The 22,703-nt window shown below is 35.0% G+C and overlaps 2 protein-coding genes across 2 annotated transcripts; one reads left to right on the top strand and one right to left on the bottom strand.

Annotated features, from left to right (window-relative positions):
• The first annotated feature begins 365 nt into the window (after nt 1-365).
• Nucleotides 366-20,375, top strand: LOC125870039 (E3 ubiquitin-protein ligase UPL7-like). Its single transcript, XM_049550405.1, has 18 exons — nt 366-470; nt 617-775; nt 3,362-3,428; nt 5,877-6,068; nt 7,073-7,155; nt 7,254-7,765; nt 9,088-9,385; nt 10,458-11,429; nt 11,557-11,891; nt 12,848-13,126; nt 13,224-13,476; nt 15,364-15,534; nt 15,615-15,707; nt 16,588-16,695; nt 16,945-17,061; nt 18,600-18,689; nt 18,849-18,943; nt 19,903-20,375. Exons 1-17 carry the CDS (start codon nt 447-449, stop codon nt 18,930-18,932), a joined length of 3,837 nt encoding a protein of 1,278 aa, XP_049406362.1. The 5' UTR covers nt 366-446; the 3' UTR covers nt 18,933-18,943; nt 19,903-20,375.
• Nucleotides 19,401-21,423, bottom strand: LOC125870500 (GDSL esterase/lipase At5g03820-like). The gene is made up of 5 exons (XM_049550946.1): nt 21,159-21,423; nt 20,937-21,067; nt 20,621-20,854; nt 19,891-20,146; nt 19,401-19,622 (listed from the first exon to the last, which is right to left on the bottom strand). Exons 1-5 carry the CDS (start codon nt 21,394-21,396, stop codon nt 19,429-19,431), a joined length of 1,053 nt encoding a protein of 350 aa, XP_049406903.1. The 5' UTR covers nt 21,397-21,423; the 3' UTR covers nt 19,401-19,428.
• Between the last annotated feature and the right edge of the window lie 1,280 nt (nt 21,424-22,703).

Raw genomic sequence — 22,703 nt, 5'->3', positions numbered from 1 at the left:
GGGCGGGTCATATTCGAATTTGATTTATTTTAATTGAATGGTTCTTTTAATTTTGGCCATCCACATGTCGTCAGTTAATCATAAGGATATATTTAGCCCCAAAGTACAACGGGAAGGTATATTTAGCCCAAAAGTATGACTAGGGGTATATTTAAACTATTTCCTATAGTACAAGGGTATATTTAGCCCTTTATCGAAATTAAAAGGGATAAGGGTCTGAAAAATACCTTAACTTTGATCGAATTTGTTGTTGCGATACTAAACTTTCACGAGGACCTATTACCTCCCTAGACTATTTATTACCTCCGGTAGAAATTGCATTTTCGGTTAGGAGTCGGGTCAAAAAACAAACCCGTTCAACCAATTGTCATATCCCCATATTCTCAAATCTCAATTCATTTCACGCTTTTGCATCAAAAGTCATTTTTTTTTCCTGTTAATCCGCCATGAGCGAACCTCGAAAGAACCAGGTTCGTCTATATATGCATAATAATCATCATTGTTGTTGTTAATTGTTTTCCTTTCCGGCGAATTTGATCAAATTGATTATTTTTTTTGTTTGCATGATTTTGAATTCCAGTAATTTGTTGAATTTTTGTTTATCCGTTTGGATCAGGTTTCATTGCGAGGCTCAAGTGCGAAGGAGATTTCGAGGGATGTGCTTTTGGAAAAAGTTTCACAAGAGAGAGCGTTGAGGAATTTTACTCGGCGAGCTACTGCTGCCGCGCGGTTAATTCAGGTCAGTGAATCGGGATTTATTAGCTTAAAAATAGCCGTGAGCCAATGTTTGATTTGATCGTGAAGTATGACTTTATTTTAGCTTGTAAAGTGCTCACGACATGTTTTGAAAAGTTGGAGATGATCATATAATTATAAGCTGAAGTTAGTGGCTTTTTCATTGTCTCAATAGTAAAATTACTGTGTCAGAAGCACCTTAAAACCTCGAATAAGTTGGAGATGATTATATAATTATAAGCTAAACTTGGTGGATTTTCATTGTAACAATAGTTAAATTACTGTGTCAAAAGTACCTTCAAAACCTCAAATAAGTTGGAGATGATCATATAATTATAAGCTGAACTTAATGGCTTTTCATTGTCACAATAGTAAAATTACTATGTCAAAAGCACCTTAAAACCTCAAATGACAGGCTGTGGATGACCTTAGATTAACTAGGAATATTATTTATGCTTGTGATGTTAGAGCACCAAAGGGTGCAAAGGATGTAGTGCAGTCATGACTTTTGTTAAGTAATGGCTCCTAGTTGTATTTAGTTTGGTGAGGTTGATGGTAGGAAGCATTTGGATAGGGAGTTATTAGCAGTGAGACTAAGCTAATAGTGGTAAGTAGCTTGCTTTGTAATTTTGATTCAGGTGATTAATGAAAAAAATAAGTTACCTAAAAATGAAAAGACCTCAAATAAGTTGGAGGTGAGGCTTATGAGTTGAGATCTTTTAAGGCAAGTACACACAGTTATGGTCTTGTTACTTTATGTTTCAGGGTCAATTAATCCTAGTCCTAACTAGAAATATCTTAAGAGACCATGTTCTGTGTTAAAGAATGACAAAAGTCCCACATCGGTGGTTAATGAGATGGGTGAACTCCTTATATGGCTTGTGCAATCCTCCTCCCTTTGAGCTAGCTTTTGGGGTGTGAGTTAGGCCTAACACCTAATTTAACATGGTATCAGAGCAGGGCCCGTCTCACCCGATATTGGGGCCCCCAAAATCAAAATTGCCCACGCACCAGATGCTAAGCACTGGGCGTGAGGTGGGGTGTTAAATATATGACAAAAGTCCCACATCGGTGGTTAATGAGATGGGTGGACTCCTTATAAGGCNTGGCATTAAAAAACAAAACCGTCCATAGAATAATAGAATTCTTACCGAAGCAGTCATATTACGTGTCAAATTTTAGTTCTTCTTTGATTGCTAGTTGCCACATATCACGTCCAAACCTTTATAAAAAACAAAAAATAATATTCCTTCTAATATTTTCTTAAAAAATAAAAATTGAATCTTATAATATGTAGCCTTAAATATAATACGTGAAAAATTAAAATTAAATTTTATCAAAAAAAAAAGTACTTGTTAAAGTAAATTTGAAAAAAAAAAACAAATTAAAACAGAAATAATAATAATGTGAATTTGTTTTAAAAAATTGAGATAATCGAAAAAAGATAGGACAAATCAAGTGCTTTCTTTTATTTTTATTTCTCGCCCGATGTTCACTATCTACAGTAAAGCCTAATTATTCTGAATTCGCTCTCCATAATCGGTACGACCCATTCAAAATTATCAAAAAAAAAATTCATACCTAGGATTCAAACACATCCATGGTGGTAAGTGCTATCTTTATTACTACTGTAGTTGTTATATCTTTTATTTTTTGCTTTATACGTTTTCTGTCACCACTAAAAAAAGGAAGGAAATAAAGTTGAGAATTTTAATTTTTAAAAGAATAAATGTCAGTCTTAAAACATTATGAATTTGCCTGAATTTCGATTATTATTTTTTGAGAAAAAAACGTCAAGTGTAACCTTGAACTTGGACCGAAGTAAATATGACCGATGATTTTATATACGAGATTCGAATTAAAATTTCGAAGTGTTTAGTTATTTAGCTATGTGTAAATTGAGTTTTTGAAATGAGTCTTTGTAATTTTTTATTTTATATTTCAATTTTCAATCATGAAAATTACTCATTTAAATTAAAACGGTAAAAAATGCCAAATATACCCCTGTACTATATGAAATAGTTAAAATATATCTCTAGTTATACTTTTGGGCTAAATATACCCCTTCCATTATATTTTGGGGCTAAATATACCCTTATGATTAACTAATGACACATGGACGGCCAGGATTAAAACAACTATTCAATTTAATATAAATCAAATTCGAATATAACCCGCCCCGCCCCACCCAATAATTTAACCCGACCTAACTTAATGTCCGATTGAGTTCTCTCCGGAAAACCTTCTTCAACTTTAACTTCTTAAATTGCTGCACTTTTTCACGCCGCAACAAACGCTAGCGTTTTTTATGGAAAAATTACAGAAATCCCACCTTTTAATTTACTTATTACTATTATCCCCTATGAGTTTTACAAATCTCCAAAATCCCTCATTTTCGCGCATCAGATTAGTGTATCTCGCGCATCAGATTAGTGTATCATGTATAAAATGTAATGTATCTTACTTAACGATTAATGTATCTCGCGCATCAGATTAATGTATCAGCGCTTATATTATTGTATCCGTTTGAGGGATTTCTGTAATTATAAACTTTTAAGGGATAAATTATAATTTTGCCTTAAAAGTATGTGATTTTTGTAATTTACCCGTTTTTTTATTGCAACAGTCCACTTGCTCTTTGGAATCCATAGTTGGTGTACGAAGTCTTGTAGATGAGCCTACTGATGAAGATGGTGAAAGGAGCAAGCGGAAAACAGGCCACCACATATCCTTAGACTTATTTTGTATACTAAGATATTTGTGTATAATTTATGACTTGTGTTTGTGGTTTATGAATTCTGGAGAGAACTCAATCGGATGTTAAGTTTTTTGGTTGAAAAATAAATTGGGTGGGTCAATAGATTAAATCGGGTTAAATTATTGGGCGGGGTGGGGCGGGTCATATTCGAATTTGATTTATTTTAATTGAATGGTTCTTTTAATTTTGGCCATCCACATGTCGTCAGTTAATCATAAGGATATATTTAGCCCCAAAGTACAACGGGAAGGTATATTTAGCCCAAAAGTATGACTAGGGGTATATTTAAACTATTTCCTATAGTACAAGGGTATATTTGGCCCTTTACCGAAATTAAAAAGGATAAGGGTCTGAAAAATACCCTAACTTTGGTCGAATTTGCTGTTGTGATACTAAACTTTCATGAGGACCTATTACCTCACTAGACTATTTAATACCGTATTTTAAACATATATATTTGCCCACGTGGACATAAAAATAATGCAAAATTATAAATAGTAATGTGTTCACGTGAGCACATATATACCTTTAAAATACACTATTAAATAGTTCATGGGGTAAAAAATGCGGTATTAAATAGTCTAGGGAGGTAATAGATCTTCATGAAAATTTAGTATCGCAACAACAAATTCGACTAAAGTTGGGATATTTTTTAGGCCCTTATCCCAAAATAAATTAACACAAGTTATTAAGGACTCGTTAATGTATTTTTATACTGGAAGTGATAGGTTTGAGGAATAATGTCTTATGAGTAGTTATAATTTGAATCTTTGTTTTCTTCTTTTTAACAAAAAAAACTCTTTTATATTTTATTAACAAATCTCTTGTGCGGAAAAAGATATAAATTTAAAAAATGTTTCATAAGTATTTAATAATTGAAGAGGAATTTTCACATATAGCCACTCAAAAATAGTCTATTTACTCTCCATATCTATAGTTTGATAATTACAATTCGTAGCTACATGTTATAGGGAGGAGAGAGGGGAGAGAGAGGAGAGAGGAGAGTAAGAGAGGGCAAAGAGTGGGAGAGAGGTGAATTGTATATGTATATCGGTTAGATAATTGTATATTATACATATGGATTTGTATTTATGGCAAGCGAGATTGAGAGAGGGAGGAGAGAGGCGAGCGAGAGAGGGCAAAGAGTGGGAGAGAGGTGAATTGTATATGTATATCGGTTAGATAATTGTATATTATATATATGCATTTGTATATATGGCAGGGGCGGAGCTATGACATGGCGAGGGTGGTCAGATGAACAACCTTCGTCGGAAATTTTTTACGGGTATATATACTAAATATCGAGTTTTTTTGGATATATACTAACTGTTGAACAACCTTGACACAATAAAGGTTGACAGCCCAGCGGTTAAGGTTGTGCAAAGATGCATCAACGTTCTGAGTTTGAGCCCAAGTGTTGGCGTTTTCTTTAAATTTTTTCATTATTCCGTTTGTTCTCTTAGAAAAGGCAAAACTCAGCCTGGGTTCGATCCCAAGGGCTTGAACATTTCATTTATTTAATATTTGTTCCGTTTTTCTCTTAAGAAAAAGTACAAAAGTTACCTTTTTTAAGTTAAGAAAAATAAAAGGTCTATTTTTTACTTTTCTTAATTTAAAAAAAGTATAGATTCATAGTTGTCTTTTCCTTTTAGTTTTTTGACTTCTTCTTCTCCCAAAAACCCTTTACAACTTTACTCTTTACCTTTCTCTCTTCTCAACTTTCATACATATTTGCAAGTTTTAAGAAATTGGAAGCTTTAATCATTGTATATTTCTTCCTCAACCGCCATTGAAGTGTGAAAATGTATTTCTTAATTCTTTTTTTTCTTTAGTTTAGTTTTTTCTAATCATGTGTTGAAAGACTTGAATATCTTATTTTTTATGTTAAAAGTTACTTTATTTATTTGAGTATCGATCAACTATTTGGTGTATTGTGGATAATTTTTAATGAGTTTGGTATACTTGAACTTGATTACTATTTCAGTTTGGTGTTCAATGAGTTTGGAGAAATATTTTTTTAGAGTACCCAAAACAAGTTTGGCGCCTCAAAATCAAAATCAACTATGCCGAGATGAAAATGTCAATCAAATAGAAATATCATCTCACTCTTCCCAAAGACAAGAATTTGATGTAAATGATTTAAAGGTTGATCCGACTGAAAGAACTCCAATTTTGAATTATCATCCAAATCTTCGTGATGAGATAAGGAGGGCATATATCATTAAAGGTCTTTGTCAACCTCAAAATCATCAGTTTACTCAAACCGATTTTTTTGGAACACCACGTCGTTTTGTTTATACGTGGTTTGATGAATATCGTGATTGGTTGGAATACAATATTAGTGTGGATACTTCTTATTGTTTACCTTGTTATTTGTTTCAAGGAGAAAACATTAATCAAGGTGGTGGTAATGTATTTTCGACTAAGGGATTTACAAATTGGCATAGCAAGGATAGTTTTGCTACACATATTGGTCCACCGAATAGCGTTCATAATCAATCCAAAAGAAAGTGTGAAGATATCATGCGAGAACAACAATCCATTCAAGCCGCATTTTACAAGTTGGATGATAAAAGTAAGCATGAAAATATCAGATTCGATTAAACACTTCAATCGATGTGGTAAGACTTCTCTTGGATCAAGGTTTTGCATTTCGTGGTCATGACGAGAGTGAATCGTCATTGAACAAGGGTAATTTTCTTGAAGTTCTTTCTTGGTTAACTACTAGATGTGATGCAATTAAACCTTTTGTGTTAGAAAAAGCTCCAAAAAATAATAAAATGATTTCTCATGACATCCAAAAAGATATTGTGACTGCATGTAAGATTGAAACAATTAAGGCTATAATAGAGGATATAAATAGTGACTACTTTCCTTTATTGGTTGATGAATCTAGAGACGTGTCACACAAATAACAATTGGCTATTTGTCTAAGATATGTTGACAAAATGGGGTTTGTGATAGAGGCATTTATTGGACTTATTCACATTAAGGATACTGTGCTTTATCTCTAAAGAAAGCAATTGTAGATGTACTTGCTCACCATTCTTTGACTTTATCTAATGTACATGGGCAATGTTACGATGGGGCAAGTAATATGCAAGGTGAGCTAGGTGGTCTTAAAACGTTGATTAGACAAGAAAGTAGATCGGTTCATTATGTTCATTGGTTTGCTCATCAACTTCAATTGACTCTTGTTACGGTTTCTAAAAAGTGTGTTCAAGTAGGTGAACTTGTATTATTAATTTCAAATATTTTGAATGTGTTGGGAGTTTCTTAAACGTGTGGATAATTTTCAAGAATCTAAAAAAAAACATCTCCAAATGGCATTGGATATAGGTGAACTAGAAACGGGTAGAGGGTTGAATCAAAAACTTGGTCTTGTTTAAGCCGATGATACTCGTTGGGGATCTCACTACAAGTCATTTGAAAACTTTATTAGTAGCTTTGACTCTATTGTTGATGTACTTGATACTCTTGTTGAAAATGCAAGTACTTTGGAAGAAAGAGCAAGCGCAACGGGATTTCTCAGAAGTTGTCAAACATTTGAGACTATTTTCTTGTTGCATTTGATGACAGATGTTTTAGGAATCACAAATGATCTTAATGCTTCATTACAGAAAAAGGAGCAAGGCATTGCAAATGCCATGATTCTTGTAAAGGTAGTAAAGAGAAGGTTGCAAGCTTTAAGGGATAAATGGATAATGAATGGGATCCTTTCTTAAAAAAAAATATTAGATGAGATTCACTTAAAAAAAAGGTAGAAGCATTTTATATCAAGCATGTCATTTCATTACCCAATTTTGATGATCCATATGCTAATTCTGAGAGATCACGACGTAAAGTAGTTATTTGTACTACTTTGCATCATTATCGTGTGGATGTGTTTTATAAAATCATTGATTGGCAACTACAAGAACTTAATGATCGTTTTAATGAGGTGACAAGTGATTTGCTTAATGGAGTATCTTGCTTGAATCCAATTGATTCATTTTCTAGTTTTGACATAAAGAAGATAATGAGAATGGCTGAAATATATCCTGATGATTTTGATGGCTCCAACATGAGAGCTCTTGAGAATCAACTTGTTAATTATATTATTGATGTTTGTGATATTGATGAAAGGTTCTCCAATTTGAGAGGACTTGGAGAACTTTCAAGAAAGTTGGTTGAGACAAAGAAGCATTTAACTTATTCTCTCGTATTTCTTTTAGTGAAGTTTGCTTTACTTCTAGTTGTTGCCACTGCTACAGTTGAAAGAGCTTTTCGACAGTGAAGATTATCAAGAATGACTTGCGAAATCGAATGGATGATGAATTCTTAGATGGTTGCATAGTGTCTTATGTAGAGAAAAAAGTATTTAAAGATGTTTCTAATGAGTGTATTATGAAAACATTTCAAGAGATGAAGTGTCGTCGAGTGCAATTGTAGTTACCACTTTACAATTTACATATTTTGGTGTGTATGAAACTATTCGTCAATATATTTGTCCTACTTCATCTTCCTTAGTTTATCCATTGATATTTTGTAAGTTTCCGTTTTAAGAATTTTCATTTTGGATAGTTGGTTAATTTGATATTGAGGTATGAATATTTTGAAGCCAATCTTTATAATCTGACTAGCAAGGTTTATTTTTTTACTTGTCCTAAAGTATAAACACCCTTGACGAAAATCCTGGCTCCACCACTGATATATGGCAAGTGAGATTGGGAGAGGGAGGAGAGAGGCGAGCGAGATTGGGAGAGGGAGGATAGAGGCGAGCGAGATTGGGAGAGGGATGAGAGAGGCGAGAGAGGGCAGAGAGTGGGAGAGAGGTGAATTCTATATGTATATCGGTTAGATAATTGTATATTATACATATGTATTTGTATATTCTGGCGAATTATATCTATACAAATGTGGCTAATTATACAAACTCGAAGTCAGCCATCATAATTATTGTATAATATTTGTCGCGAGTGGTCATTTTAGCAAACTATAGCTATGATGAGTAATTAAATAGTATAAGTTTGCCTAACCGTATAATTTTCCCTAAAATTAATTATATAATAATTAAAAAAGATAATGATTCATGGATCAAACGCATGAAAAAGCTTAAAAGAAGATTCAATTATGTATAAATATTTTTTTTATTGAAGTGGTTCAGATAAACCTCTAGAGTCTAGGCCTTATTGATTCCATTCATAAAAGTAATATAGGAAAATTATCAAGTATTTTATTTATTGATTGGATTTGTAGGGTAAACATTAACAAATAAAAAGAGAATTTTTTTTACCCTCCCCTAGGAGCTCCCATCCCTTTTGCTCCCTTGGTGACTCGAACTTGTAACCTTTGGGTTGGAAGTGAGGGGTGCTTACCATCCGAACAATTCCCTCTTGTCAAATAAAAAGAGAAGTAATATTTGTTCTGAGTTCTTAAATTCAATTTCTAGTAGAAATTAAATACTAGGTAATTTCTTCAATTCGTTCTAGCGTTTACTGATAAAATTACTTGTTACAGTATTCATTGTTTGTAGAAAATAATCAGTATCTCGTAAAATTAATTAAACTGTTTACGAAATGACAACACCACAAGGATATTGCATTTTCGGTTAGGAGTCGGGTCAAAAAACAAACCCGCTCAACCAATTGTCATATCCCCATATTCTCAAATCTCAATTCATTTCACGCTTTTGNGACAACTGCAAGTGCAATTACTTTAGCACTACGGCCATTTCATGTCATGAATCTAGTTGCGGATAATAAAAATGACTTGCTAGAAGTTCAGAGTGCTGCGGAGCAATACTGTATTTATCTACTCACAATACCCTGGTTTGCTCAACGGTTACCAGTGGTGTTGATTCCTCCTTTGAAACACAAGTCTGTGTTAACACCTTGCTTGAGGATACTATTGGTAAGTTTGTCAAAGTAAAGGGAATTGTTGCAACTAATTATACGAGTGTATATGCCCGTACCTACATAATTTTAAGGCAGTGTGTCTATGGGACGATATTATTGTCAGTTTGGGCTAGAAAATCTACCAGACAACCACAAGAATAAGCTGATTAGATCCACTTCATTGTAAACATATGGAAATACTTCTCTCCTGAACAAACTTTGAACAAACATATACACACACACACACACACACATATATATAAACTTTTTTTTTTTGAAATTCACTGATAATTTATTTTTGGAATTTCGGTATAGTACTTGGCTCTATTTGCAACTTATTCGCCTAAATTATGAGGCACTTTTATTACAGCCTTGAACTTCCTTCTTTTTTTTCACACTCTAACCATGTGGACTTTTTAAACATGTGGCATTTTATGAATAAATTGTTTGTTTAACTAAAGCAGTTTATGGAATCCATTTTCCCCCATCACATCTGTGAAAAGCTTGGATCTGGTCCTATTTCATTTGGATCAGATCCAACATTCTAAACAAAGAAAATAAATAAATGAGAGAAGTAAACAAGAAAAAGCAAGAAAAAAGATACAGAGTTGGAACAAATAGTTGTTACCAATGACATTTAGTCGTTTGGAAAACAAAAAGTCAATATAGTTTCTTTTTATTATACTTCTTTCTTTGCTCTCGTGCACCATACAAGAGTTGAAACTACTCTATGCCACTTGGCACTTCAAGGTGTTAATAGATAGGTAAAAAGGAAGTTCAGGGGGTAATATAATCACTTCATAGTTTAGGTGTGTAAGTTGCAAATGGAGCCAAATTTAGAGAAGCGTTTGTGTATTATTCCTTGAATTTATGATGACTCACATTATCTAAATTGCTGAGGCAGCCTGCAATACCACTTACCAATTTCATTTTGGTGATCATCTCTGTATCTACAGTTTGTTTGTGCAAATTACTATACTGATACCTTTCCAGAGTTCAAATTAGCATCCATATTTTGCGTTATTTCTGATGCAGTTATGGATATTAGAATGCGAAGGGACTGATCAAACTGTGACAGGTGATGGCAGATGTCAAAGGAGCAAATTCTAAAGGATATGTCAGATATGGATCAGATGACAAGTTCTTCTCACAACAGGGTGATGCCACCAGTTGGTTGGGCTCTTGGAAATTTTATATACCTTGCTGCAGGCAGTGAAAGCAATAACTTAGATTCTGGAAAGTTAGTGTCTGGTTTAGACCGTCAATCCTATGTCCGTGTAGTGATTATGCTGATGGAGAAATTATTGTCTCAGATTGAAAGGGCTGGATGGGTGAGAAAGGAGAACCAAGAAGTTCAAGGTGACGGAAATTCTGTTGAAGTCGAGACAACTTTTGGATCCTTAAAGATGTCGTATATGAGCCTCTTTAAGCCTGTTTGGCTGCAGAGGCATCTGATGGAACTTTTAGTGTTGGAGAAAGATGGTCTCATTCAGAAAGCTGAAAGTTTACCCTTATGCAGAGCAGAATCTTCGGGGAGCTGTGAATTGCTCGATGTTGCTTACTACTATTCATGGATGCTCAGAATATTTTCTATTTTGAATCCGGTGCTAGGGGCAATGCCAGTCCTCAACATGCTGTCTTTTACTCCCGGGTTTCTTTCCAACCTGTGGGGAACCCTCAATGAATCACTTTTTCAAGGAAAGAATCTTGTCAGTAAGGGCAAATATTTGGATGAAAGTACAATTTCTGAAAACAAGATTCTTGAAGCTTCTGAGAGAAAGCAAAAACATTCTTCTAAAGATATAGGCAGCAAATGGGCTAGCGTATTTCAAAAGATAACTGGGAAATCACAAACTGAGTTCAAAAGTGTGGATCCAGTTGATGGAAAATCAAAAGCAGTGCACATTGACAAGCATTATCCTGATATGTGGGACATTGAATTGCTAAGGCAGGGTCCTGATGGCCTATCAAAAGATTTGTCTTGTCTACTACATCTGTTTTGCGCTAGTTATTCACACCTGTTGTTAGTTCTTGATGACCTAGAGTTTTATGAGAAACAGGTCAGATTTCTTTTTAATTTAAATATTTCAAGCTATATTTGATTTCCCAATGTCATTAGAATGATATTAATATGTCCTAAAAGTAAGTTTCAAAAATGTCCTAAAAGTAAGAGTTACGTGAATGTAGGTCCCCTTTACATTGGAGCAGCAGCAGAAAATTGTGTCGGTGCTGAATACATTGGTTTATAATACAATGTCTCACAGTACTGGTCCTAAAACTAGACCTCTGACAGATTCTGCTATCAAATGTCTTCATTTATTGTATGAAAGGGATTGCAGGCACCAATTTTGCCCTCCCACTTTGTGGCTTTCACCAGGTAGAAATAATCGGCCACCCATTGCTGTAGCTGCTAGGACTCATGAAGTTTTGTCAGCTACTTCAAACGGTGATGATGCCTCAACCACTTTGAGCATGGGCTCCATCATTACTGTTATCCCACACATCTTCCCATTTGAAGAAAGGTAGTTTCGACATGAAAAACTCATCATAAACTGTCATCATTCATTTACCTTTAAGTTTATTCTGACAGTTTTTAATGTCTAGAGTTTGTCCAAATGCTCCTTTCCTGTGCTTGACATTGACAGCGCACGGGTTTTGTCTGCGATGCTCTGTGCTTTTCATCTTTTGTTGTTTGGGTGTATTAGTTAAGATTCTTATCTGTTTGTTCATATTTTTGTTTTAGTCTTGCTTGTCCAAGTTAAGATATATGGTACTCCAGCCGTCCCAATTTATGTTAGTAGGCACGTAATTTTTAAACATTTGAACGTCATCATCATGTGATTAAGGTATCTTCTTGAAGCCCCTGCTGGAGTGAGGAAGTCAATGACACCAACACCACCAAATTGATTTGGGACGGTAGTATTTTTTAATGCCGACTGCTATTGCCTTTAGCACCCTGGAGTGTAAAATTTCTAATCATGAATTGAGTTAGTTTACTCTTCATTTTTTTTGGTTGGGGTTTTGGTTCGACCCTTTGTCTACAGTAAAAATACATTAACCTCCTTTTTGTGTTGCCAATAAGAAGCTTTATGGACTTATGCTCCGTCCTTTTAATATTTGACTGGAATAAATACATGTGCAACATGGTTGTGTGAATTTTCCGTGTATTTCCTTAATAATTTGGAATTATACTTATATTTTGGTCACCACTGTATATGATGATGTTGCATGTTGTGGCTTAAACCACTGAGGTCAGTCTCGTAGGTGCAATGTAATCATAAAAAGAATAATTTGCTTTTGATTTCTAGACAAAGAGATGTTGCTATGTCGACTTACATGAATTCAAATGTGTAGTTCTTGCATCAAGGGTATAATTTGGAATCACACATGCAACTGTTTGTAGCCTTTTCAAATCAAAGGGTCCCAGTTGTTTTCTCCTGGTCTAGCAATGATCTAAATCATTTCTGGTCCTTGGCAGGGTTGAGATGTTTAGAGAATTCATCAACATGGATAAGGCATCGAGAAAAATGGCTGGTGAAGTTCTTGGACCTGGTGGACGTTCCGTCGAGATAGTAATTCGTCGTGGTCATATTATTGAAGATGGATTTCAGCAACTAAATAACTTAGGATCAAGGTTAAAGTCCGGCATCCATGTCTCTTTCGTGAATGAGTCTGGTCTTCCAGAGGCTGGCCTGGACTATGGTGGGTTATCCAAGGAATTCTTGACAGAAATAGCCAAAGCAGCCTTCTCACCTGAGTGAGTTGCCTTTGCTCATGTATTTATCAAGTTTGCCATCTCTTTTTTTGCTCTCTGAAATGACTTGAGATCTTTGTAATTGGTTCTATTTTGTAAGGTATGGGCTATTCACACAGACCTTCACTTCAGATAGACATCTAATTCCTAATACAGCTGCAAGATTTTTGGACAATGGAATTCAGATGATCGAGTTTCTGGGGAGAATCGTTGGCAAAGCACTCTATGAAGGAATATTGCTAGATTATTCCTTTTCACATGTTTTTGTCCAAAAGCTGTTGGGCCGCTATAGCTTTCTTGATGAATTGTCTACACTTGATCCTGAGCTATACAGGAATCTTATGTATGTTAAGGTAAATGCTGCTAATCAATTCCAGAAATTTCATTCTTAAGAGTTACAGATGACTAAACGACAAGCAAAAATGAATAGCTAATTACTCCTTGTGATGGCACCTTGATGTGCTTTAAAAGAGCTGTTGAAAGGGTAGGAAACTCTATCTACCCAAAATCAACATTGGTAGAAGAAAACATTTTTCTATTTGCATATAACAGAATGTTCTGAAAACTCTTTAAGCACTTTATCACTTCAAAAAATAACTCTTTAAACACTTTATCTCTACTATATTTAAGCAAATAGTCCACAAAGAATTTTAGCTTAGGGGTGAGAAGTAAGTTGATTTCAACATTCATTTCCAATTTATTTTGTTCTTAAGTGCCTTTTCAGCGCTTAATAATCTCTTTCTTCCTTCCTGTTAAGTTTTCAAATTAAAGCGCCTTGAGATTTTGGAGGTTCGAGTTTCACCGTCACTGGTCAGGAAATATTTTCATGTGTTTGGGTGAAGAAAAAAGAATTAACCCTGCATGTGATGGAACATGTTGGAAACCTAAAATGATAAAATAAATGTGCCCAGTTTTGTAATTGTGTAAATTGTCTCTACCTACTCTGATGCCATATTGATTTATTGATGAAGAAATAGCATAGAAAAAAGTGATTACCAGAGACTTGTCAAGAAAAAAAGAATTGTTACCAGAAAGGTGATAGTAAGCTCCTGAGTTAATGATTTTAGGTCAGAGTGGAGGACTGGGAAACACAAGAAATATATTACTGATTTGAATGTCATATAATAATTGTGGAGACGATTGTTTAAGTGTTTGAAACTGATGGAATCAGGGGCACAAACTGGACCATGCCACAAAAGGCAAGTCAGACTATAGAAAGCTGGAACAATGAAGGCAGTGGCAGTACAGAACAAAGCAGATGGAGGATTGTCCCAGCAGTGATTTGGTGGACCATATGGAAGGAGAGAAATATGAGATGCTTTGAGAGTAGTAGTAGTCCTTTACACAGGATTAAAATGAACTGCATAATCACTTTTTGCTATTGGTGTAGTTTGGAGTATGTAGATGATCCTATAGCGGTTAGAGATATCCTAGGTCCTTTGTAAGATGAAGTAGGATCTAGTTTAGTTTTGTTTTAAGCACATGCAATTGTATGTAGCTCCATGATGTAAATTTGGGATCCCAGCCTTTAGTGCTAAATATTAATACACAAAACTGTTACCTTTGTCAAAAAAAAAACAAAACTGAAGGAACTTAGTGTAATTTGCTACATAAGCTGTCAATCTTTCAATAAGTGAATTCCATGTTTTCGAGAATTGCCTAAAGAAAAGTTGCAAAAAGGTTCTGGCTATCAGAAAATTACAACAGTTGCTTAATATATTGGCGAAATAATGGGTGGAAAGAGGTGACACTGCAGGGCTCGTAACTGATAAGAGGAGTGGTGTTTCCAGAACACTCGTTGAAGAAGGCATTTGAATTTAAGATGAATGGTGCTGCTGGAACTATATCGGGAAGTAAGAGGGCTGCAGTAGATAGCTGAAGTTACTTGGGTCTCTTATAAGATCATTACCAATCAAAGAAGTCGTCTCTTCTAAGATCGTTATGGCTCCAATAATTTATGAAAAATAAGGATAAAAATATATTAGTGATTTGATTAATATGGAATATAGACACACCTATTTGTACTTATATTAGTGATAATTATCTAACTAGGACAGTAATGTTACCATTCATAAAAAAAGAAGAAGTTATGACCATTATCAAAAACAAAAGAAGCTATCTAATGAGGACAGTAATAAAGTTTCAATCTTACATAATCAACAACCCCAAGCCTCTATATATCCATATCCAATTTTAATGGAATTATGCAAAAGACTTATATTTGGTTTCGGTCTATGCAGCACTATGATGGTGATGTCAAGGACCTCGCATTGGATTTTACAGTTACTGAGGAGTCATTGGGGAAACACATTGTTATTGAGCTTAAACCTGGTGGCAAGGATATTTCTGTAACAAAAGAAAACATGTTGCAATATGTTCATGCAATGGCAGATTTTAAATTAAATCGGCAGGTATCGATACTTGTGCTCCTACTTTGAGATCCCCATTTTGCTGGTATTGGTGACTTATTGTTTCCCGCTCTTAATGGCAGATACTTCCTTTCTCAAATGCATTTTATAGAGGACTGACGGACCTTATATCCCCTTCCTGGTTAAAGTTGTTTAATGCAAGTGAATTTAATCAGGTAATTCCGTCTGTGCATATTTTAGCAGAATTTTGTGTTTCAGTTTTAGTAGCTCTGTGTCCAATTTTCTTTCCCTATTGTTCCACACATACTGTAGCAGGTTATAGCCTGAGTTTTCATGTAAAGCTTGACCTAGGAGGTGGTTAGTAGATCAAAATCTATGTTACATGGACTCTTCATTTGACTTAATTTAATTACATCAAACAGGTCTGATATGTGTATGAGTTTGGATCCTTCAAAACACAAATAAAACCTGTTAATTGAAATCCACCTGTAAGGAATAGTCCTGAAGTTGTATTGGATGCATAACCATGTCTCTGCTAATGTAACATAGATTTTGATTGCATACCCTGTGATTTTATTGTTTCTTGCAAAATAGAGGCAGATGCCTCTCTATTTCGACTTGTGCTTTATTACAGATGCATATATACTTGCATGTGCATGTAGTTGCTATGTGTGTGGGCAAAGGAGAGTTATGTATGCTCTTACTCTGTCATCCTACCATCAATCCATAGAATGTTACTGTATTCCGCATGGGGTATGAGATTCTACCATCAACTGATCTTTCCTTGTTCTTTCCATGCTAGTTTTAGACTTCCTTATCTCTTTGCTTATTCGAATCAACGATTGGCTTGTAAATGCTGAATGTATCAGCAATACCTCTGCAATTTTTGTTTTATCTTATCTGGTTCTCCACATTTCTTTAAAATTAAGGAACTGACATGACATGCTGACAATAGAATGGAAGGCATAAATAAATTAGATAGAATGCATATGCTTTTATGTGGTATGAGAATAAGTTGAAAGCCACATGAATTACAAAGGCTTTTCTTTGCTGGACTGCATGCTTTCATTTCTGCTAATCTAAAGTTTTATCCAGTTGCTTTCAGGGGGAAACCATGATATTGACATTGATGATTTAAGGAAGAATACACGCTATACTGGAGGTTACACCGAAGGAAGTCGGACAGTTAAACTCTTTTGGGAGGTATGCATGAATTATCCCTCTCCTTCTCTTTTTCTTTTTATGTTAAGAAACTTCAAATGTGATATCCATCATTGTCTACTTGAACCGTCTCAAACAAACATCTCTCGACAGAAGGAACTTGGTCTAAGCAAAGATCTTTTTATTGTTTGGTGTTATCTAGTCATGTGTATGTGGTGTCAAGTGTTAGAGTAGGAGAATAAACCATTGAAGACAATTAAGCATTTCTAACTAATTGTTCTTGTGGTTTAGGTATTTGCGAGTTTTGAACCAAAAGAACGGTGTTTGCTGCTTAAGTTTGTGACAAGTTGTTCGCGAGCTCCTTTGCTTGGATTCAAATATCTGCAGCCAACCTTCACCATTCACAAGGTATGCCCTTTCTTGTCCCCTCCCCCCAAATCACGAAACCACCTAGCAGTAGCACACATGAAGATGATAAACAGATAAGAAGGCTTTTATTACCAGATTTTGTGCTCTAAAGGTTAATAATGAGCACCGTATTTTTTTTTTTCTGGATGTTGGGTGAAGTGGTAAATAGGCAGTGTTAATTCAAAATGGTCAACCGACAATGGTGAAAGTATAACAAGGGGGTAAAATTATTGAGAGTTAAGCTGCCGAAAGAACCCAGAAATAGGAGCACAGGGAAAGTTTCTATTGGTTGGTGAGCTGATGTGAAACTGGCATCTCATTTATTGGTAAACCGGCTTCAGTGTTTCACTTCGGATGGAAAATGCAGGATAGACAATTCTTATCAATTTTGCGTCTTTTAAAAAAATTCTGCAAAATCCTCATAAAGAAACAGGAATTTGGGGCAAACAACCAGATTTTATCTTCTCCGTAGATTGGAAATTTGTGTGGAACTGAACAGGACCCATGTCTCCTAATCGAGTTCAACCCTAATGTGTTACTGCTGGGATACAAACTTTCGCCTGCAAGCCACTGGCTGACAGTGACAGTGTTGCAGAGGTGCAAATGTAGCTGAGGTTTGAAGCTTTAAATAGTGCATCATCATATGTAGATGTCTGGATGAGTTCAGACTCATTCAGTATTTCGGTATCTTATGCCTTATGGAGGCTGAAAGGAGGCAGTCTTGATTTTGGTGAAGTATGGATACAATCTGTCATTTTCTTGCAGAAATGCAGGGTAAGGCTGCGTTCAATATACCCTTGTGGTCTTGCTCTTCTCAGGACCCTGCACTTAGCAGGAGCTTAGTGCACCAGGCTGTCTTTTTTTGTTTACAATCTTTTATTTCGATGTTCCTCAGTTGTTTGAGGAGGTTATGCAGAGAAAACTCTTCTAGATTGTCCCACTCTAATAAGAACAAACTAAAACTAATCAGAAATGCCCTTCCCTAACAAGAAACCAAATTTTATAAAATAATCAAATTATAAAAGGAAACAAATGCTTCACTTGATATGGCCACATTATGTGTCATGCTGTTTTCTTTAAACTAACAATGGCAAGAATATTCCTTTTTTCTTAAATTAATATCCTAAACAACTTAATTAACACATTTTCAGTAACTTTCTGGCATATATCGGCATGATGTGCTTGTTCTTGTGTGTGAGTTTTCTAAAGTGGCTCCTCGTACATACTTTTATTGATTACATGCTGTTTTTGCTTCTCGTCTTCCCAGTAATCACTTAACACCAGCATTGTTAAAAATCTTACTCTTCTGGCTACCTGATGTTGTTGCACTTCTTTATGTTCTAAAGGCCTGTTTTTTATCTTGTTGTTTTTCATTTTTAGGGTGAAGAGGGAGGGGGGAGATGGCCATGAAAACAAATAAAATACCAAAAAGTTTTGAAAGAAAGGGAAAGGAAAACTAGATAAAATGTACAGACCAAAATTTAAACGGAATACCTTGATAACCAGTGGTTAATAGTAATGAAATTTTGTAAATATAGGTTTCTTGTGATTTGCCTCTATTGGCGACATTCGGGGGACAGGATGTTGATCGGCTTCCTTCAGCGTCTACTTGCTACAACACCCTCAAGGTACAGTTAAATTAAACTACGTTAAGTTTGAGGCATTGAATGGACCCTAATCCAACTCATATTTTGTCAAATTGAAAATCATGGTAGCTTTCAACAACAAGATCTCTTTTAACTCGAACATATTCCAATAATCTGTAGTTTTCCTTCTGCCTTTGACAGCTTCCAACATACAAACGCCAGAATACCTTGAGAGCAAAGCTTCTGTATGCTATCAATTCCAATGCTGGTTTCGAACTTTCATAACTATTGCGCAGGTAACATGGTTTTCTCTTTGTTTGTGAACACCAGAGCTAGCAAAAGATCAACTCCCTCTCCTTCCCCGCCGCCAAAAGAAAGAAGATACCAGAAGATTGTTTTTTAATTTTTTTTTATGACAAATGGAAATACTTATAACTTACTTTAGTTTAAACAGGTCTTCCTTTTTTAAAAATAAATAAATAAATTATGGGTAGGAAATCAAGTAGAATATTTAGTGTTGAATAGAGCTCATCTCATGGGATGACTCAAAAGACTTACAGAATACTGTTCTTTCAGTTGACTTTCATTTGACAGTACATCAAATACCGAAAAACATATTCCCAAGCTGGGAAAGCTGTCAGACATTTTGTACTTGCTGTAACTGCTATCATATGAAATATACTTAAGCCCTTGTATGAACTAAGACTGACTAAAGCCTCTTTCAAGTTCGAAAGTAATAAACATTATCATACAAAGTCGACCATTCTGCAGCGTTGAGGCTTTAAGATATGAGGTCAAAACCCTGTTCCAACAGACTTTGAGCTAACTTCTCATTTGCCGATTGTGAGGGATGAAATCCATCCCAGAAGACATAATTTGTAGCATTGGAGCATGTTCCAATGGACCTGGCATTACAAAGGAATGATGTTTCTAGTGTACCAGTCCCGCAGCATGCCTTTCTTGATTCGAAAAATCCTGGAAAATAGGAATATTATCAGCAAAAATGGATCAAGAAGGGGACATTTCCTAATTCACCATTTTGATCTTAGTACAGTAACAGGAAACCCATTTTAGAAATTTACATTTCTTCCTATGTCAAGTTTCAAGATATGAGACATTTTTTTTAATAAAAATTGACAATAAAATTCTGTACATGTTTGTGCTTTCAATACTTTTGAAGGATAAGCGAGTTTGAGAAAAAAAGGTAGGAAAGGAGAAGGAAGAAAAAGTCTCAGCATGTTACCACTTTCTGCAGGTTTTGTGATCAGATCAAAGAGAGGTTGGTAGATGTCGAAGACTACAAGCTTGATGCCAGGAAGCTTGCTCTTTAACTTTTGAGATGTACTGTTTAGCTTCTTGTTGAAAGAGATAGCATCTTTGTTCAGTTTTGCAACACACTCATTGGTTCCTCTGCCGAACAAAGTGATGGCAGCTGGCAAACAACCAGTTGGTGGCAGAGTTGTAACCCCAATCCTCCTTGCTCCCAGATCATAGAGGTTCTGTACATTGATCGCTGCTGATATTAACATACTGATTGGCTTGTGTAAATGAATACACATAATATTTCTTAGTTTGTGATATATAAATACAGCTTGATCTTATTTCTTAGTTTCAGGATAAGTCTACCTGGTGGTCAAGTGTATGTCATCCTTGTACATCCTGTAACAATCCTAATTTTCTGTAATTTGATAAGTGCTTATTATGATTCGTGCATGTGCTTGCTTGCTCCCGTTTGTCAAATTAGAGTTGGAACTTAAATTTATTTTCCAGGGCTCTTACTATCGTACGTAGTAAATTTTAGTCCAATGATCTTGAGTTAGGACATTATAAAAGGTTAGTCCTAATTGCATTTTCATTTGATAATGTTCTTGTTATGCAAAGTAATTCCCTGCAGGTTGCTCGGATTTAAGAATTAGTTTATGGTAACAGTTGAAGAAGCGGTAACAATTAGTACACAGAAGAGGAAGTTGGACCTGAACGAATGTAGAGTAAGACTTCATGAGGATATCTGAGAACTGATCAGGTGAGTAGACTCTGTTGAGTAGTGGATTTATATAGTAGTTTTGCATGAAATCACTGCTTCCTGCACTTATAAGATGTATTCCTCTTGAGAAAATGTTAGTAGCGTTGGTCCTCCCTACCAGATTCACTACTTTCCTTTGCCACAACTTGTAATATTTTAGTTGATGTTTCAACGTCAGAGCACGCTGCAAAAACCATGACATTTCCAAGTTAGTCATCCTCTAAAAATCGACTGATTTCTATTCTCAGACATATTCGAGTACTTACAAACAGTCGAGCAGTCCTTTCATAATAACCAGAAGCAGCAGAGGCAAAGTTGACACCAGCAAGAACTCTTTTCCCTCTAGCTTCTCGGCTCAGGTAAGCCGGTGGGTATGAAGTGAACCCAAGATATTCAGCTGTGGATAAAACACATGCATGCATGAGAAACAATAGAGGGCAATTACTTTTCTTTTGCGGAGGCAATTATTGAAATGTTTTAGACATTACCAGTGAAGTCTGTGGCAAGCTTTCCATTGCAGAACCTTCCGGTGGGTTTATGGGTAACAAAATCTCTTCCATAAGGTGGAAAATTTGCCTTGATGAGAGTGCTTAAGTTGTTATTGTTTCCAACATCAACTACAGAGTCACCAAATATGCACAATGCTGGAACTAAAGGGTCTCCATTAGATACAGAAAATACCATTGCGAGAAGAAAACCGCATAAGAGAGACGTCAAGAAACCCATTGCTCTTTTTTCTATAGTAAATCTCTTCTTTCTTTTCTTATTGGTATGATAATTTTGATGACATTTCAATTTAAAGGTTGAAGTGAAATGACTGTTGGATAGAAAGTTGCTCATTTCCAGGTGAGGAAGCATCTTTGGCACCTCCTAAAGGTAATGGTAAAGTAAGATTATTGGGGATAAAGTATATTATTAGGAGTATGGCCATTGGCCAGGTGTTAGTATAAAAGCTTTAGCTTACTTAGCAGAACTTGAAGCAAAAATGGCGTGAACCATTCCTCGTGCAACTTCATATTGGTTTATTCTGATCCAACCACAAGTTATACAAGTTACAAGACAACAATAACACACCCAGTGTAACTTCATAAGTGGGGTCTGAAGAGGTGTGGTGTACGCAACTTACTCTTGTGAAGGTAGAAAGATTGTTTCTAGTAGATCTTCAGCCATAGTAATGAATATCAAAAATCAAGTATGTAAGGTAAATATTGTAGTAAAGAAGTCATATTGGAAAACAATAGCAATAACAAATAATATGAAAATTGAGTTGAGACCCCAATTCGCACCAATAACAGAGTTGAGACCCCAATTTGCTTGAATCGTACCAAACTTTCAACAACACCTAAAGTATAGAATTATTTGCGCAACTGAAAATTTTATTACACTTGAGTTCAATTTCAATACCGGCCGTAGTTTTCGCCACTAAATCTTATTGTTCAACTTCATGTATATGCAAAAATGGTAAAAATCAGTGTATAAAATCGTAATTCATTCGATCTGTTTAAATTTTGATTGATTATAATTTATAAATTAGCTTATTTCAATCTATTAAACTTTGGGCCCATATCTAGCACTCATAAGAAATTTTGTCAAAATAGTTTCAGTTTTCTTTTTTTTTTATTTAATATGCTATATATAGTTATAATAATAAAAGATAATAGTTTTACAAGATATTAAAAAGATTATAAAAAAAACTAAATAGAACAATTAAAACTTAATGAGAGTTAGATAAGTTGAGTTATGAATGCATAGTACATTTAGTCCAAATAATTTTGAACAATTTAATAACTCGCTAACTTATTAACTCAATCTATCTTAATCCGTCTAAATTTAACTCAATCTACATATTTGTCACCTATAGTTATACGTGTGTTGGTTTTCAAGAAAACACCATAAATGGTTCTTGAATTATTGGAGTAGGTCTAAATAGTCTTTTAACTATATACTTATCGAATTTAGCCCTTTAAACTATCCTAAACCTTATCAGATAATTCGACCATTTAACTATACACTTACAATTTTAGTTACGGGGC

Source organism: Solanum stenotomum, chromosome 7 (assembly GCF_019186545.1).
Source record: "Solanum stenotomum isolate F172 chromosome 7, ASM1918654v1, whole genome shotgun sequence".
Taxonomy (NCBI): Eukaryota; Viridiplantae; Streptophyta; class Magnoliopsida; order Solanales; family Solanaceae; genus Solanum; species Solanum stenotomum.
Note: the sequence above shows the minus strand (reverse complement) of the source record. Positions and strands in the feature narration are given on the sequence as shown.

Bases quoted from the DNA above. Each gene is read 5' to 3' on its own strand.
- LOC125870500 (XM_049550946.1), bottom strand. From the start codon at position 21,396: ATGGGTTTCTTGACGTCTCTCTTATGCGGTTTTCTTCTCGCAATGGTA. The intron at 20,147-20,620 runs GTCCAACTTCCT...ATCAATGTACAG, and splicing joins CTTACTCTACATTCGTTCAG to AACCTCTATGATCTGGGAGC. The intron at 19,623-19,890 runs GTAACATGCTGA...CCTATTTTCCAG, and splicing joins CACAAAACCTGCAGAAAGTG to GATTTTTCGAATCAAGAAAG.